Source organism: Martes martes (assembly GCF_963455335.1).
Source record: "Martes martes genome assembly, chromosome: 10".
NCBI classification, from domain to species: domain Eukaryota; kingdom Metazoa; phylum Chordata; class Mammalia; order Carnivora; family Mustelidae; genus Martes; species Martes martes.
Window position 1 is genome coordinate 74,043,747 of NC_137898.1, and position 19,541 is coordinate 74,063,287.

A 19,541-nucleotide genomic window follows, 5' to 3' on the forward strand; every position below is an offset into this window, starting at 1 on the left:
AAATCAGAACCACAATGAGGTATTGCCTCACACTGGTCAAAATGTATAAAATCAGAAACAAAAGTGTTGGCAAGAATGTGGAGAAAAAGGAACCCTTATGCATGGTTGGTGGGAATGCAAACAAACCACTGTGGAAACCAGTATGGAGGTTCCTCAAAAAATTAAAAAATAGAATTACCATATGATCCAGTAATTCCACTACTCAAATATGAAAAACACTAACTCAAAAAGATATATGCACTCACGTGTTTATAGCAGCATTATTTACCATAGCCAAATTATGGAAGCAGCCCAAGTGTCCATCAATAGATGAATGGATAAAGAAGATGTGAGATCTATATAGATATATATAGAATGGAATACTATTCAGCTGTAAAAAAGAATGAAATCTTGCCATTTGCAATAACATGGAAGGATCTAGAGAGTATAATGCTAAGCAAAATAAGTTAGTCAGAGAAAGATGAATATCATATATGGAATTCAAGAAACAACCAAGGGGGGCGGGTAGAGAAAGAGACAAACCAAGAAATAGGCTCTTAACTATAGAAAACAAGCAGATGGTTATCAGAGGGGTGGGGGGATGAAATAGGTGATGGGGATTAAGAGTACACTTAACCATGATGAGCACTGGGTAGTGTATAGAACTGTTGAATCACTATATGGTACACCTGAAACTAATAACATCTATGCTAACTGTACTAGATTTAAAACGTAGATTGAATATATTTAAACTTGCATATATTGTTAGCCTTGTTTTTTCCACTTCTCTTCTTACTGTCCGGACGCTTAGGAAATCACATGTTTTGGAGATTCAAAATCCACTTGATAGCTAAAAAAAAAAAAAACCCGGCAACACTTTTCCTCAGCATTTTATTATTGTGCAATGATCAGTTTTGACCAGTAGGTGGTGCCATCCTACAGGAGAACTTCATGCTTCTGAGTATAGTACAGAAATTTCATGTATTTTTAACCCATAAATTTGAAATTTGAAATTATTGAATCAGGCGAGATTCTTTTCTTAAATAAAGAAATGTTCGGTTGGAGGGGGTCCACCTGAGTGGGTCAGTTGGTTAAGCATCCCGCTCGTGAGCTCAGATCAGGTCTGGATCTCAGGGTTAGAAGTTCAAACCCAGTTGGGCTCCACACTGGTCTTGAAGCCTACTTTAAAAAATGAGAAAGAGAGAGAGATTGAGAGAGAGATGTTCATGGGAAGATTTCCACTAAGAGGTTTCTTTCTTAGGTCATTCGTGTTTGCTAAGAGAATTTCTTAAAGGATAAACCATGGCATGGTTAAGGAATCAGCTCATTTTCTATTTACCATATTAAGAATATGGGCAAGTTCATCTTAAATTTTTGTTTTAAAAATGTTTTGCTCGTTATTTCTTAGAATGATCCTTATCGGAATTCTTCTAAACAAACTCAGTTTTCAGAATCTTACGTATCAATTTTGTGTCAGCTTACTTCCAAAATCTGCACACAGCACAAGTAGATGTATATTTTTGGGGGGGAGGTCATGGTATATGTTTATGGTTTTCTTTCTTTTTTATTATAGGAGAATTCCAGACTCCTTCAGGAACGTGCTGTGGCCTATGTTAATGCTGATTCTTCCATAGAAGGTGAATAACATTGGTCTCATAGGAAAAGATGTGATCATGGTAGCAGCGGTCACTTAGTTCATAAATGATGCTCCAGTAAGGAAGGAAAATCCAGTACATGTGATTAGGGACTCTGCTGCTGGCCGGTCTGGCTGTGTGCTTGCCTCACAGCAGCTGTGAGCCCAAGAGTGCTAACTGGGGAAAGCAGCCTTCTCTGATTTACTTCATCTGGCAGATTACCTTGTCTGTGGTAAGGATTGTAACTACCTATTAAGTGAATAAATAAATCATAGAACTGAAGATTTCTAGTGAAATGAATAAGTAAATCACAGAACTACTTATTCTATGGTTTTAGAATGGGGTAACAAAAAAGTATAATTTAAATATAATCCTAGTTTTATCATATCATGCATATAGATTTTAGAAAAAAAATACTGATGTCCAAGTATTTTTTTCTTAATTTTTTTTCAATTCAACGAATAGTTACTGAGCATTTCTCTCTGTAATGCACTTTCCAGTATTTCAAAGGGATCAGAGGTTAGTGAAGAACAGTCTTGCACGAAGGAGTTTATGGCTCAGTACGAACTATTAATTAGTCTAGCTTCCTAATATCTGCAGGTACAAAGAAAAGGCCATATGGACACCTGGGTGGCTCACTCCGTTAAACCACTGCCTTTGGCTCGGTGTCTGACTTCGGTTCGGGTGTCTCTCTCTCTTTCAAATAAATGAATAAAATCTTTAAAAAATCATATTAGTTTAAAAAACAGCTATGATCAGACTGGTCTGGGTGTTCAGAAGAGAGAATAGTAGCAAGTTCAGGAAAGGCTTGAGAAATGACACTTGAGACTGGCCTTTAAGAATGGATTTGCTTTTGATAAGCAGAGTTCAAATGAAAGGACATTGTTGGGTCTATTCCCAAGATCAAGCAGTCCATTGTCACTACCCTCCCAGCCACTCATCTTCCCGCTCTTGACCATGTGCACCTTCCCAGCCAGTGCAGCTGCTGATCCCAGTACTCAGATGACTGCTCAGCACACTCTACCTGCTGAATTGTTACCCTTACAGCCTCCCCTGGACTGTCACTTTTCCAGGGAAACCCTGTCTTCAGCACTCATCACTGTCGAGGCTACACAACTATTTGCTTTACAAAGGACTTCTATTACTAGGCTGTATTCTTCAGCCAGGAACAGACAGGATGTGGATGACTCCTGGCTTCCTAAAGCCTTGTTAAAGAAACATGTGTTGCCCAGGTGCAGCGAATGAATGAGTCAATGAACGCAGTGTGGACTTTTAGAATCTTCCCTTTAATGTAGGAGTAAACCTTCCATGTCAGCAGTAATTAAGACATTGCATTTTGCCAGAGGCATGTTTGTCACGTACATTTCTTCTTCATCCACCTGTCCGAGTTACATCGCCCCAGAAGGGAGCTCCTGCAGTGCATTTCGGCCATCCTGCCCTGCTTCTCTTATGTTCCGGGGAAGGGCATGGCCTTCCTCGTGGCACTGCCACTTCCGAGTTATGTTACCTCGAGTTGTGACTTACTTTCTGTGTCTCAATTTTCTTTTTTCTTTTTTTAAGATTTTATTTATTTATTTGACAGAGAAAGATCACAAGTAGGCAGAGAGGCAGGCAGAGAGAGAGAGACAGAGAGAAGCAGAGTCCCTGTTGAGCAAAGAGCCCGATGCGGGGCTCGATCCCAGGACCTGAGATCATGACCTGAGCCGAAGGCCCCGGCTTAACCCACTGAGCCACCCAGGCGCCCCCTCAGTTTTCTTACCTCTAAATAGAGTTACTGGGCTGCCTGGGTGGCTCAGTCAGTTGAGAATCTGTCTTCGGCTCAGGTCATGATCTCCGGATCCTGGGATTGAGCCCCAGGTCAGGCTCCCTGCTCACCGGGGAATCTGCTTCTCCCTCTCACTCTGCTGCTCCACCTGCTTGTGCTTTCTCTCTCTCTCTCTCCCTCTCTCTCTTGCTCGCTCACTCTCTCAAATAAATAAATAAAATATTTTAAAAAGAAGAAGAAAAACACTTCAAAAAAATTAAAAATTGAATTACCAAGAGCACAGATCTTCAAAGCTCTTATCAGGGCAAAAGCTGTTAATATTTGCAAAATTCCAAGACCTGTGCCTTTCACAGAATAAAAGTTCAAAAATTAATGTTTTTGGCACTTTTACCTAACCTAGAAACACATAATCAGATGAAACACTCTTGCTACAGAGAATAAGAACTTAAACGTGTATTTTTCAAAAGTAGAATAATGTCTTTATTGCTAGTTCTGTTTGTAAGATTTGATTTTTAATGGTTTTAAATCACTGAATTTGCTGATGATGTCACTCCCTGCCTTGCAATGCTGCATTGTCTCCCCATGATTTTCAGGATCAAGAGCACGTGACACCCTGGTACTAGGCCATTTATCTTACTTTGCTTTATATTTAAAGTTTTGTTAAATATTTATTTTTTTAAATAAAAAGTGATACATTGGCTTTCTCATGGTAAAATGCAAAATTGATAAATAAAGCAAAAACCTTTACTAATATCACTTTCAAACTCAGCCCTCTCTCCAAAGGTGCTACTGTCATAAATTTGGGGTATTTCTATCACATTGACATTCACGTATAGAATTGAGCTCTACAAACCATCAGTGCTGTTGAAGGTGCTGTCTTAAGTGCTTTACATGGAAACATTTATTTAATCTAATAATCCTGTAAGGTAGTACTTTATTATCTCCCTTGTATAGAAGAGGAAACCACCAATTCAGAGAGATTAAGTAAATTTCCCAAGGTCACAGAGCTAGTAAAGGATTGAGCTGAGACAAATCCAGCTGGTCAACTTTATTCTTCTAACTACTATATTCTGCTGCCCCTCACTACCTTATACAGGTTTTCATTACGTATTACGTACATACTACATGCTATATGGTTCTGCGTCTTCTCCTTTTCCGTTCAACAGCATATTATGGAAAACTTCCCATGCCACTATATATAGATCTATCCCTTGAAAACAAAAACTTGTATAGTGTTTTCAACAGAGTAATTTATGTCTCAGTTCTCTAGCTGATGGTCAGATGGCTTCAATTTGCTGCAGTAAATATCTTGTTTATTTGCCTGCCTTGCCTTTTTCTATACAAGTGGAGAGTGGAGAGCTACAGTATGATGGCTGGATCATGCTACATATGCATTACGTGGTAATATTTGCTGCCAGACTTCCTCTCTGACTCTCTGGTTTGCACTCCTACTAGCTCTTATCACTTTTAAAAATGGCAGTGGCTGGGGATGCCTGGGTGGCTCTGTCCATTGAGCATGTGCCTTCAGCTTGGGTCATGATCCCAGGGTCCTGGGATCGTGTCCCATCAGGATCCTTGCTCAGCAGGGAGTCTGCTTCCCTCTCGGCTTGCCTCTCCCTGTGCTTGTGTTCTCTCTCTTTTAAATAAATAAATAAAATCTTTTAAAAATGAAAAAATTAAAATGGCAGTGGCTAAAATCTGTACATATGTATTCTTCCAGTTGGATTTTAGAACCAGCCTTTCAGGTTCTATGAACAGTTCTGCTGGGATGTGTACTTATTGTTAAAACCTCAATTTTTTCTGTCCCCAGACATGGATCTGAGGTTTTGAGATTAGAACTGCTGTCCATTCTCTGAGTACATCGTGTACTTTTTTATTTCTGGGTATTTGCATGGGCTGTTCCTTGATGAAGTTGTCTTAACCTCCCCTTCCCCAGGCCCCCAACCTGCTTTAGCGTCCCCTCCCTGTGCTCCCACAGCTTCTTGGGGGCACCTCTCCTGGCTGTTCACGTGATTCTCAAACTCATCAGACAGAATTCCTGAGGAATGGGAACGCCATCTCTGCTCTTTATTAAGAAGTAGCTGGAGAGTATCTGCCTTACAAATACATTTTTTAAAAAGATTTTGTTTATTCTATTTGAGAGAAAGAGAGCATGTACATGTGCACACATCTAAGCTGGGGGGAGAGGCTAGGGGAGAGAGAGAGAGAGAATCTCAAGCAGACTCCAAGCTGAGCATGCAGCCCGATGCAGGCCTTGATCCCAGGACCCTGAGACCATGACCTGAGCCTAAATCAAGAGTCAGACCCTTTACTGACTGAGCCACCAAGGCACCCCCATAAATGCGTTTTTACAACAAATATTTATTGGGTAAATGCTAAAGGCCAGGACTCTGTGCTAAGCCCTGGGGATAGAGCCACAATAAAAGAGAACACCTGCTCCCATGGAACTTCTGGTCTGGTGAGAGGATGAGAAAGAAAAAGGCAAATATTTAACATGTTTGAGAGAAAACCAATGAGAAAAATAAGGCACCATCAAAAAAAAAAAGTGGCTAGGATAAAGAGAAGAAAGTGTGCTCCTTTAGGTAGGATGTTTGGGGGAAACTCTCAGAAAACATGACATTAGACTAGAGTCATGCAGATCAGTGCACAACACTGTTCCAGGCCGAGGGAACTGTATGTGCAAAGCCCCTGAGCAGCGGAGTAGGCAGAGTGGGAGGCGAAGATCTGGAGCGGTGGTTGGGGGGGGGGTGTTTCATGCTTGGAAATGAGAGTTGTGGTGAGCATGATACCTTTATTAAATAATAAGCTGGAGAGTTTTTATTGGACTTAGGTTTTAAAAGGATCCTTTTGGCTAAAGAGTTAGGATTCATCTTTGAATGAAAGAATAAAGTAAATGAAATAAAAAAAAAACACCACTCTCTCTTTATCTTTAAGGGAACTATACTCTGAGAGTCGACTGTACCCCACTGATGTACAGCTTGGTATACAACCTAACAAAGGAGGTAAAAATAATTATGTATAATTTTAGAAAGTTTGAGTTCTACAAATGATGTTTTCTTGAGATACCATTATTATGGCCTTTCTCTCGCATAGCAAATATTACGTCTAATAAACTCCAGAGAACATTACATTTAATAAACTGTTTACACATGTTACCCCATTTCTCCCAAGTACCCTGAAGCAGCCTAGGGGTAGCATTGTGTCTGCCATCCCCATTGGAAATCAAGAAAACTGAGATCAAAAAGCATTAGCTCCCGAGTCACACTACTCGTGCAGTGGCTGAACCAGGACTTGGTCCTGTGATTTCACTCCTTAATTTTAAAACTGATTTATACTCCTTCATGTGCTGATATCAATTAGCCCAGGACGCAGGAAGAGTTAAAGTTTCAAGTGATTTGGTACTGTATTTCTACACTGTTCTGAATGTGCATTTTTTTAGCATAAATGGAGCAGTGCTGTCCCTTATATCAAAATACGGTGTCAACTTATAAGCTTGAATGAAATTCTTTTGTTGGCTTATTTATTAATATTTTGCAAATTAAGAGGTTAATAACAATTTCTGTTAACCTAAGTTCTGACCCTCTCCTTGTGCTTATGCAAATTCATTTGTGTTCCCATAGGCCTTTGCACCTAGCACGTTGAATTCCACATTTTTTACTTGCAGTTCCCACTCTTAGAGAGTATGTAATGTGTCTTATTGTGCATCGTATCCCTGATATTTGCATAGAGTCTTAAACGACATAGATATTCTATAAGCTTTTAAAAATTGAATTTGTTGAAAAGTAGAACATAGGACTTTTATTAAATATGAAATAAAAAATTGTATACCATATAATGTCTAATAAATAACCTGTGAGTAGTTGATGGAACATTAATTAAAATTTAGTTTGTGAGTGTTTTCAGCATAACATCTTATACGCTAGCTTTCAGGAATTGGTCTAGAACTCCATAATAGGTCATATTTTTTTGCCTTAGTTTTCTCATCTGCAAAACCAGAAAATGTATTTCAAGCCCAGTATTTAACAAAATTACAATAAATACTCAATTAATTACATAAAATATTAATGCATTTGTTTTATTATGTGTTACTTAATGACTTTAGCAACCTTACTGTCAAGAAGCAATATTAAAAGAAATAACTTCTTTTAATCACCTTGCTTCTTTTCATTTTCTTTTTTAGAAGAGGAAAGAAACGTGTTTTTGAGAGCAGCCTCCCTCAATTCAGAAAAAATAGACAAAAAAGTCTTACGATATGACCTTTCATTTACATACAGTGGCTTGGTAATAATATGGCCTTCTTTTCCATGTACTTCATGCATTTTTTATAATAGTCACACATATATAATAGCATGAACATTTTCCTCTATTGTCAGAAACTCATTATTGCAATTCTTAATGGCACCTAATACGCAAATTGTGTATCACGCGTTTTGCTGAATATAGTTTAGTTATTTATTCCCTGGTTAATGGACATTTACATTTTAAAATATCTTATTTATAAGTATTTTCTTTTTTTCACTTTTAATCTGTGTAGCTCCAAAGCCCCGATGAAGGCTTTGAAGGCAAATCTCTTTATGAGAGCTGGAATGGAAAAAGTCCTTCACCGGAGTTCAGTGGCATGCCGAGGTAAACAAACAAGACTTTCTACTGGATAGAGTGTAGGATTGGGTTGAAAATGAAAGTGTATTTTCTTTCAAAGGGAAGGTGATGCTTTGGTTCACAAATAAAATATTACCTTGTGTTTTGAAGTTCAATCTGTAGGCCATCTAGAAATGGTTCCTTTTTGAGCAGGCAAAACATAGCATGCTCCGTAAGTCAAAAGTTATGATGTTGTAAAGAAGTTCCCCTAGCATTTCTGTACCTAAGTTACTCAATACGTTTTCCTTTTTCTGAATATCATACATTTTAAAGATATTTTGGTTTTTCTAAGAAAAATACAGGCATCATTTCAGTATTGGATGTGTCTTCACAGGCAAGGTTAAAGGAATAAATATCTCAGAGATATAGATTGATTATAGATAAGATTATACCTATCAAGAGTATGAATAATTTTTTAAAAATTTTTAAATTTTAAGGTAAGATTTACATCTGAATTATCTAAAAATAATTCTGCTTCTATTAACAACAAATACAGATGATAAAATAAGTTGAGGGTAATATTTTCCAACTTAATGAATCTTTAAAAAAATTAATCTATGCAATTGTGATATTGTGATTTATAATAGGAAGAATATATTCAATCTTTGGCCCCTTGAGTGGCACAGAGAGCTCCTAAAACCTTTAAAATGTTCTAAGTGATGAAAGAGACAAGGGTATCTCCCGTTATGTTAGCAGAGTGACCCTTGGACCCCACCTAAGGATGGGGGCTGATGGCCAAGACAACCGACCATATAATTAGAAGGTTGGGACTTTCAGTCCCACCCCATAAGCAGAGGTTGAATCAGTCTGCAGTGGCCAATTATTTAATCAATTGTGTCTTTATAATGAAGCCTGCATACAAACCCAAGAAGACAGAGTTCAGAGGGCTTCTACGTTGGTGGATACAGGGAATTTAGAGCAGAGTGGGGCACCTGGGGAGAGTGTGGACAGCTGTGTGCCCTTTCCCCACATGTTGCCCTCTGCACCTCCTCCATCTGGCTGTTCCTGAGTTACATCCTTTTATAATAAACTGGTGATCTACTAAGTAAAATTGTTCTCTGGGTTCTGGGAACAGCTCTAGCAAATTAATTGAACCCAAGGAACAGAACTTGGGAATCTCCAATCTGCAGCCGGTCAGTCACAAACACAGATGACAACCTGGATTTGTGGTTGGTTCTGAAATCGGTGGAGAGGCAGTCCCGTGGGACTGAGCCCTTCACCTGTGCAATCTATGCTACCTTCAGGGTCAGAATTGAGTTGAATCGGAGGACACCCAGCTGGTGTCCCAGAGCATTGCTTGTCGCTGGTATGGGAAACACCACACATCCCCCTCCACATGTTGGAACTGGGTCCAGGAACCCAAAAGAACAATGGTCACTACTACCCAAAATAGTCTTATTGAAGTAGATACTTTGTGATCAGTTATTTCTCTTAATTTTCCCTCTCAATTATTTTTTGTTGTTGTTTGTCTGATGTTACTTTTATAAAGAAAAGTTATAAGAGCAAGAATGGAGTTTAATTAAGCTTTAACTACTCAGGTAAACTCCTATTTTATCCCTAAAAGGATTAGCAAACTGGGATCTGGTAATGACTTTGAGGTATTCTTCCAAAGACTTGGAATTGCTTCAGGCAGAGCACGGTACACTAAAAACTGGGTAAGTCTGTCAGTACATTTTTGAAGATTGCTTATGAATATATTTTAGCAAACAAATAATTCTGAATTTTAAAAAAGGCAACATAAGCCTTTAAGAAATAGAGGAATCTGAAGCAGAAATGGTTGAGGTGGGGCTACTGTCACATGGGGGGACGCCCGCATCCGGCGTCCTGAGCCTTAGAACTTACTTGCTTGTATTCCTTTAAATCTGTTTTCTGTTTCACTAGGTGGCATTGCTTTCACCCAGTTACTTACACTAGAAATATTTGGATTTTTATCCCATTTGATCTCCAGTAAGTAAACGTGAAAGTTATGCTCTATGGCACAAGGAACAATGAACACATATACAGGTCATGATTTTTTCCCTACCATTGTTCATGCTGGTGGTAATGACAATTTTACAGTTTTTATGTTTACCAAAGTAACATAAGAACATAGTTCATAAAAGCTCATAACACTTCTGTAAGGGTATATGACGAAAAACACTGTTCCCTTCTTCCACTTGTGGGCTTGTCCCACTTCTGATTCTGTTCAACAGATTCACATTTTTTTCAGTTTTTTCATTGGTTTCTTCTTATATCTACATGCGTGATTACACATACTGTGTTCCTGGTGCCATTTATTTATTTTTCAGTTTGATGTATCATCCATTTGCTTCTCATTAGAGAAGATAGGCATTTTGTGCTTTATATCAACTTTTCTCCCAACTCTCAAATACTTTCCCTCATTGCATTTTCTCAATATACTGTTGTACCATACTTGTGGATTAGAGTATCTTTTTTTTTCCCCTCCATGTGTCCATAACTAACTCACCACAAACTTTTAGTATATTCCAACATATTGGTGATCTGGCAGATTTCTTTTTCCCTCTTGGGTTCTTCTCCTGCTCATCTGGGTTCTCTGGTGGTTCTCTTTCCCTGTGACACAGCTCTTGCCTGTGAAATTTTCTTTCACTGAAAAGTCTGAGAGTACCTTCAATTCTCTCCTGTTCTGCATCCTCTCTTTCCTGGATTTTGTATCTTTCTTTTTCTTGTTTACTCTTTAGTATGTTTGGAACACATCCTTCAGGAACTTCTTGAAAAGGAGACTTTTTTAAAGGAAGGTTCTGGTATCTTCCATGTGGTCCTCGTTGTATGTGTGTGCCTTGGTTACACCATTTTTCCTTACACTGGGCTAGGCACAGAGTGGGCTTTTTGGTTTGGAAATCCACATCTTGCAGTTGGAGAGAATGTTTTTCCCTTTGATCACTTCTTCCCTCTTTTGACTTTTTTGAACTATTACTAGTTGTTTAACATCTGGGGATTATTTTCTGATGTGCTTATTTTTTATCTTTTGCTTCTTATCTGTGTGTGTTTTGTTTTTGTTTTTGTTTTACTATCAGAAATATTTTGGGGCACCTGGGTGGCTCAGTGGGTTAAAGCCTCTGCCTTTGGCTCAGGTTATGATCTCAGGGTCCTGGGATCGAGGCCTGCATCGGGCTCTCTGATCAGCAGGGAGCCTGCTTCCTCCTCTCTTTCTGCCTGCCTCTCTGCCTACTTGTGATCTCTGCCCATCAAATAAATAAATAAAATCTTAAAAAAAAATCTTTCTCAACTCTGTCATTCTTTTTTATTGAAATCTTTATATTATTATTATTATAGTTATTATTACTATAAGTTTCCCTCCATTCCTTGCAGTACCTCCTTACTCTTAAGTTGATTTTATTTTAGTTTGGTTTTTGGTCTATATCTTTCAAGTCAAAGGCTGTTTTCAAGTGCCTGGTCATCTTTGGCCACCTGTCTTATTTAGGAATTAGTCCATGAGAAGCTGACTGAAGCCATGTACGCAAGGGTGGCAGCTGTCAAATGGGAGGCTTCAGAGAAGAGTGATCGAGAATGCCTGTTCTCACTGCTTTATGGGGAGGCAACAACGACAGATCTATAGAATCTATCGATCTTTTCTCTTGGACTAGTTATTCTCTCCAGATAGGAAATCTTTAATCCTACCACGGGGGTAGGAAGTTAGGCAGGGTTAGATGGGGGTGGGTTGAGGCTAGATGTTAATATTATCTATGTTTTACTCATGAGAATACTAAAGAAAAGCTAATAATCTTGGGGTTAACAACCAGTCAGAGTTATTTGGTAATAGGTCCTGTGGGCTGGATTCAAACTCCAGCCGTCTAATTTTAGAATCCTAGCCTCTTCAACATACTGCTAAATAAAATGTTCTTTTATGTCAATTAAAAAAAAAACACAAAACACAACTAAATAAGACAGACAAAAGACATAAGTCAGCAATTCAAAGTTTGAAAAGTCCTTGCCTCTGGCCTTTTGTTTATGTTCTTGGTGTCTTATATATATCTGAGCGTTCCTTCTCTCTCCTTCGTGAGATTCTGGATCCACTACATTTCTCCTCACTGTGCGGACTCTTCACACTTCCACAGGCTGCTTGTCAGAAAATCATCCATTCATGGAATTTCAGTCATTAGCATTTTGCAGCTCTACCATATATAATGTTGTATAATGCTCATATACCATCGCCTCTAGCAATTCCCTATCTTCTTAAATTATTTAGACTGAAATGCAACATTATCTTGTCTTTGTTTCAGAAACGTTTTCACATCTCCTATATCCTTGAAGGCAAGACCATTAGTTCTTTCCAGATAATTTTTATTCTATCATTTATGTTGTATACACATATTTTTTAATTACACATCTGGGATATATTTTCATATTATAATATTAACCCTTTAGTAAGTGTATTATTAAGTGTATTATTAAGTGTATTATTAAGTGTATTATTAAGGTTCTTAAATACATTTCTTTATTCATTACTGGCCAAAACAGTTTTACTAATATTAATAGTAAATATGGTACTATGCATCTTATTGTAAGCTATTTTATAAGAGATATAGTTTGGTTTTTGTGTTCTTTTGTGTGGCTCTTTTTTCTTTTCTTTTTGTAGGCAACAAGCAAATTCAGGAGCTATCCATTGTATCACAGTGTCTATGAAACATATGAATTGGTGGAAAAATTTTATGATCCAACTTTTAAGTACCACCTCGCTGTGGCACAGGTTCGAGGAGGGATGGTATTTGAATTAGCCAGTTCCATAGTGCTCCCATTTGACTGTCGAGATTATGCTGTCGTTTTGAGAAAGTACGCTGACAAGATCTACAATATTTCAATGAAACATCCACAAGAAATGAAAACATACCGTGTGTCATTTGGTATGCTACACCTCCTCCCTCAAAACTCATCTCCGTCTTTCAATTAATCTCTAAAATGTAGTGACCAACCTTAGTCCGTGTGTTATTTATTGCCGGTCTGTGAGATCAGATACATTGTTTACATCTATAAATGTACTTGCCATCTCACTGATGCCCCTCTTGTAATATATAAATATAAGAACCTCGTAAAGTGCAGAAGAGAACAAACTGCTTCCTATACTGTCCCCTTTGCACAAGCCATAGGACAATGCCCCTAAGCCCCGATTTCTATTTCAGATGCACTTTTCTCTGCTGTGAAGAACTTTACAGAAATTGCTTCTAAGTTCAATGAGAGACTTCAAGACTTGGACAAAAACAAGTATGTTCCACATTTTTAACTTATGGCTAGAACAGATACAATGAGAAAGATATACTAATTGACATCTTTGTTGCTGAAATATCTTTGGGAAGTGTTTTGCTCCTTTCTGTCTCTCCACCTTAAGGCATCCTGTACAGGGCTGCCATATCTCAGCAAGACCCATCTCTAACTTTCTTTTTTTTTTTTTTTAAGATTTTATTTATTTATTTGACAGAGATCACAAGTAGGCAGAGAGGCAGGCAGAGAGAGAGGGGGAAGCAGACTCCCGGCTGAGCAGAGAGTCAGATGCGGGGCTCAATACCAGGACCCTGAGATCATGACCTGAGCCAAAGGTAGAGGCTTTAACCCACTGAGCCACCCAGGCGCCCCCATCTCTAACTTTCTGAGTGGCAGCCGTGTGCTGAGAAATTCCAGCAACTCTTTAATGACCAGCTGTTTAGTTACAAAATTCCCACCTTAGCATTGAAGGTCCTCCACTGTGTGACCCCAGCTTTTTCTAGCCTCATCTCATGTTCTTTCAGTGTCTGTCCATCATATTTCAACCAATTTCTCCTATTTCCAGAACATACTTTCTTTTCTTCCTCTTCTTAATGTCATTACCTCCAGAGTTCCTCATTTCCACTTCTACCTGGTAAAATTCGTTCTCCAGAACAAGTATTGAGAAGTCAGTTTTCTTCCAATATTAAGCATTTAGCATTAATTCTGTGTGAAATCACCAAAATAAACATAATTGGAATAGAACTTTAAGATGGGAGAAAAATAATGAGACAATATTAAGGAAATTTTTTTAAAGTAGAATTTTGAGAGTAAACATTGACTGTGTATTAAGCCTATTATGATGACACAAATATGAAATCCTTGGTGACTGATGCAAAAATACATTGAAAGATAAGAGCAGGCAGTCCAGAAATAGATGAGTGACATATAAGAATGCATTTGGGTAAGAAATAGGTATTTTGTAATGAAGGGTATACCAACAATAAATGGAGGAAGAAAAACATATTCAACAGTAATGTTATTTAAGCTCTCAGCAACTGATTAAAAAGTGAGTTTTGAATTTCACTTCACATTGCATGCAAACATAAGCAATGTTTGTAGAAAAATTCTTTATTAAAAGTTGAAATTTCCTGGAAGTGAAATTCTAAGTTTAGAAGCAACAGGGAAATGAAAAGGCAATCAGGTTTGAAAACACTGAAATGGTTCAGAATATGAAAGTTAATCATCAAAAGCAAAGATAGAAGGCTGGGAAACCTCTTTTCCAGCAAATATGGAAAGGGAGTAATATAAACATCATAAAAAATATTTTTTGAAAATTGGCTAAGAAAATACAAAAGAGGGGCACCTGGGTGGCTTAGTGGGTTAAGCCTCTGCCTTCAGCTCAAGTCATGATCTCAGGATCCTGCAATCGTGCCCCGCATTGGGCTCTCTGCTCAGCGGGAAGCCTGCTTCCTCCTCTCTCTCTGCCTGCCTCTCTGCCTACTTGTGATCTCTGTGTGTCAAATAGATAAATAAATAAAATATTAAAAAAAAAAAAAGAAACTACAAAAGAACAAAGTTGAAAATGTTGGCAATGGACGAGACAACTCAAAAAGAAGACACTGCCTGTACAGACAGACACAAAAAACATTCAAATTCCCTACTGATTAAAAATACAGGTAAAAATAAAGTTATACCATTTTCAAAATAACTATTTTTGTTTCAACTTAGTAATGATTTAAAACCTGGTTGAACCCATTGCACCAGACGGCATCCTGGAGCAGATGCTCTTGCTCTTTTCTGGTAGTGTTGTGAATTGTTTTAAAAACCTTTTTGAAAAAATAAATAAATAAAAACAAAAAATAAAAACCTTTTTGAAAAGCATAACCATGTACTGTTAAAGTTTCAAGAGCTATTTACAGAGTTCTTAGACTTTGCCATTGTATTTCCATTTCGTAGACATTTCCTTCAGGAATTAATTTCAAGTTTGGAAAGGAAAAAGAGCTTCTCAGAGTAAGATACAAATTATAACATCGAACAGTTCAAGGGACTCCTGGGTGGCTCACTTGGTTAAACATATGACTCTTGACTTCAGCTCAGGTCATGATCTCAGGGTCGTGAGATGGAGCCCCACGTCAGGCTCCATGTTAGGCATGGAGCCTGCTTAAGATTCTCTCTCTCCTACTCCCTCTGTCCCTCCCCCACCCCTCTCCCAGCTCATGCTCTATCTTTCTATAAGTAAACAAACAAACAAATAAATAAATAGAGATGCCTGGGTGGCTCAGTCAGTTAAATATCTGCCTTTGGCTCAGGTCATTATCTCAGGGTCCTGGGTTCAAGCCCCATGTGGGGCTCCCTGTAAGTGGGGAGCCTGTTTCTCCTTCTCCCTCTGCCTCTCCTCCTGCTTATGTGCTTTCTCTGTGTCAAATAAGTAAATAAAATCTTTAAAAATAATAATAATAATAAATAGGAATAGTTTATTAAAAATATATCAAATAATTTAAAGCAATCAATACCTAAGAGGAGAGAAATTACTAAAAAATTAAATGTCTACTAATTTGAACATTTCATAAGCATTGAAAGAGTTGATTATAAAGGAAATATAAGATATTTACTATAAAATGTGAAGTAAACCAAAAATATTTAAAATTGTGAACACTTTGATTATATTTTAATTGAACAAATATAGAGAAAAATTCAAAGTAAACCAATTAGTATAATAACTAGGTCATCCTGGAGTGAACATGGGATTTTTTTTTTCCTTGTACTTTACAGTTCTTTTCAAATTTTTGTGTGGGTTAAAAAAAATCAACAATAAGCAATAAATCTTAAGAAGATTCCAAACACCATAAATTCTATGAAGTTGATTTTCTGTCTTTAAAAGCTATGATCTTTCCACCCTCTGGCAAAGTGCCTTATAGGAACGGATTATGATGTACTAGGACATTTGGCTTTAATAATAACAAAATAATAATAAAACATTGGCTATCATTTGGTAAATATGCGTAATTTTCCAGGAACCCTACTAACCATTAATAGACTGTCCCATTCAATATCAAATGACTTCTTTGAGTAGATTATTAGGATTCCTAAGATAAAAAAAATCTTGCTTATATTTAAAAACTAGGATTGCCAATTAATTATTATTTCAAAATATATAAAAATTACTGTTGTCCTTTTCAACCACTATAACTTTATGTGGTTTTATAAGCCTCAGCAGAATAATATTCTATAAGATTTTAAAAAGGTAACTGTTACACTATTGTTCTTAATTTGCATATCATAGAGATTTAAGACATATTATATTTAATTTTGTTGTGAATTTTCAGTTTGCTGTGTGGTGAATGTTTTCTCAAGAAGTGACAACTGTATTTGTTTTGTTGTTTAGCCCAATATTATTGAGAATTATGAATGATCAACTGATGTTTTTGGAACGAGCATTTATTGATCCTTTAGGATTACCAGACAGGCCTTTCTATAGGTAAGGATACAAATATGACACTTGATTATATTCTTTTTTTTCTTATTTTTTGCACTGTGGAAAAAATATAGTTGATTTCTTGTAAGCAAATAGAAATTTCAAAATATATGTAGGAAATGATATATTATTCATATAATGTAATGTGATTGCTGCATACTTTTTAATATATTGTTTACTTCTGATTATAAAAGAACATATGTTCATTGTAGGAAACTTAGAAGATCAACAAAGTCACAAGTAGAAAATAAAACCACCCCAATTCTGTCAGTTAGTTATAAAATCATGTTTATATTTGGTTTATATAATTTTTGCCCCCTCTCGTTTTAAATATATTTGTCTTTATGTATGTATACACATAAGACATAATAAATATATGTAAAATGTATAAAATATGTATTTACATACTCATTCTCCTAATGTTCAGATTTTTTTCTAATTTTTGACAATTTTAAATATTTCTGATAAACAGCAGTGATGAACATTAGATTGATCTTGCTAAGAATTGGAGAATAAATTAGATCAGTGACTAGTGAGAAATGGCCCTGTCTTTTTGTTTATGGATTATCAAAGGATCAGAATTAGGAGTAAGGGGATCATCCAGACATGGTGACTGTCTCCCAATGGCAGCACAAGTGTGCTTCTTTCCTTCTTTACCTCTTTGCTTGGGAACTTACCCTTCCCTTCATGTGCTTTGACATGACTGACATATGTCTTTCAATAAAATATCACCTTCTACCCAGATCGTGTTACACTTTCAAAGCTGTTTTTAATGATTATTCATGCTTTAAGCTAGGCATTCTCACATGTTAGTGGGTCTCCTTTTTTAAAGAGGAAAAAAAACACAGTAGTAGGTAGGCAGGTCACAAATAGGACTTTGATCATCACCACTGGGCTACATTTCCGGGGGTGACGTGGGACAGTGAAAAGTCAGTACTTACTTGCAGTGTAGCTTGAGACTAATCACTTCATCTCTCAGATCTCAGTTTCCTCCTTTTTAATGCTAGTATCAACTTTGTTAAGGTTTTTTTTTTTTAAGATTTATTTATGTATTTTAAAGAGAGAGAGGATACACGTGCATGTGCAAGTGGGAGGAGGGACAGAAGGAGAGAGAGAGAGGCAGAGAAGCAGACGCCCCACTGAGCAGGGAACCTGATGAGGGACTGGATCCCAAGACCCTGAGATCATGATCTGAGCTGAAACCAAGAGTTGGAGGCTTCACCGACTCAGCCACCCAGGCACCCCTCTAACATTTATTTTTAAGGAATAGAAAAGTTATAGGCAAATCATTTAATCACAAGCACGATCCATAGTAGGTGACAAGCTATTGGGACTATTCGTGTTATTTTTGTTGCTCTGAACGACATGAAGTCCTCTGTTTAAAGTCAAAACATATACTTCCTAGACTGGACTTTGGAGTTGATTAAACTTGGCAGTTTAGCTGACAAGTGGCTTGTTCAAGTCGTGAGATTAGAATTCCACAGTCCAGGATTTGTGGAGCGCTCCTGTTTTTCTCTTGTATGTATTGTTTGGACAACAACTGTCCGAAAACCGCCAACTGTTTTTATCAACAGGCACGTCATCTATGCTCCCAGCAGCCACAACAAGTATGCAGGGGAGTCATTCCCAGGAATTTATGATGCTCTGTTTGATATTGAAAACAGAGTGGATCCGTCCAAGGCCTGGGGAGAGGTGAAGAGGCAGATCTCCATCACAGCCTTTACGGTGCAGGCTGCAGCCGGGACTCTGAGGGAAGTGGCCTGAGGTGGTTCTTCAGAGAACCCGTACTGAATAGGTATGGCCTGTCACTCAGAAAGAATCATAAAAGGCATATTCTAAAAAATAAACTAAAAAATAAAGTTCACACACACACACACACACACACACACACACACACACACACTAGCATTCTTTCTTCTCCCTATGAATCAAAAAAGAAAGATGGATAATTTTTATTCTATAATTATAGAAGGATATTCTGAATTTGAACTAAGAGTTAAAATTAAGGCAAACACCTACTCTATTAAAACTCTTATGTGGCAGTAGAGGGAATCGAGGCTAATTCTGCACTGGCATTGGCCCTATTTGTCACCCAGGGCTGAGAGATCACTATCTTAACCAACTAGTTGAGCTACTCTAGTCTAATCACACTGCTGGTAAACATAGTCACTCTGTGCTATAAAGGATAATTACTTTTCTTAAAATATCAAATATCTTATTTCTATCAAAGGGTATATGTAATGTATGTATAGTAAAAAATAATAAAGAAATGAAGATTTGTAGAACTGCCCCCCACAAATAACCAGATTAAGGAAAGGAATGTTACCCATATCTCTGAATGTCCCATCTACCACTGACCAGTGTGCCTTCCTCTTCTGCCAGAGATACTCACTTTCTTGAATCTTACGTGAATCTTTTCTGTTATTTATCATTATTCCACACATGGCTATATTCTTTATGTGTTTGGGGGTTTGTTTGGTTTTTAAACTGTAAATAAAATCATACTGTGTATCTATTTTCTAACACTTGATTTTTTCACTCACCTTTGAAGGTGCATGGGGCTGGAGTTCACTTCAGTTCACTGATGGGGAGCAGTTCACTTGCATGAATATAATATTTATCAGTCAGGGTCCAGTTAAGACAGAGAAACCATATGGCAACATAAGCAGGGAAAGTTAATATAGAGAATGATTAGTTACAGTAGCATTGCAGTAATGAGATACTATCTAGTTAAAGGTAACAAGAACCTTTATAGCAGGTCCAAGGAGCAGTCACCATCCCTAGGACTGGGATGGAGCAGCCAGTGAAGGGTTTTCCCCATGCCATGGACCTTACTGAACAGCAGAGAAGG

General features: G+C 37.5%; 1 protein-coding gene across 1 annotated transcript in view; it reads left to right on the plus strand.

Annotated features, from left to right (window-relative positions):
* Positions 1-19,199, plus strand: part of FOLH1 (folate hydrolase 1) — a gene marked incomplete at its 5' end in the record, with an annotated part of 57,668 nt that extends 38,469 nt beyond the window's left edge. The window contains 7 exons of the mRNA XM_080816133.1: positions 1,553-1,616; positions 6,313-6,380; positions 7,913-8,004; positions 9,581-9,671; positions 12,614-12,878; positions 13,155-13,236; positions 18,265-19,199. Coding sequence (XP_080672259.1) covers positions 1,553-1,616; positions 6,313-6,380; positions 7,913-8,004; positions 9,581-9,671; positions 12,614-12,878; positions 13,155-13,236; positions 18,265-18,454 — 852 coding nt within the window. The 3' untranslated portion in view covers positions 18,455-19,199. The remainder of the gene's footprint in view (positions 1-1,552; positions 1,617-6,312; positions 6,381-7,912; positions 8,005-9,580; positions 9,672-12,613; positions 12,879-13,154; positions 13,237-18,264) is intronic.
* Positions 19,200-19,541: the final 342 nt, after the last annotated feature.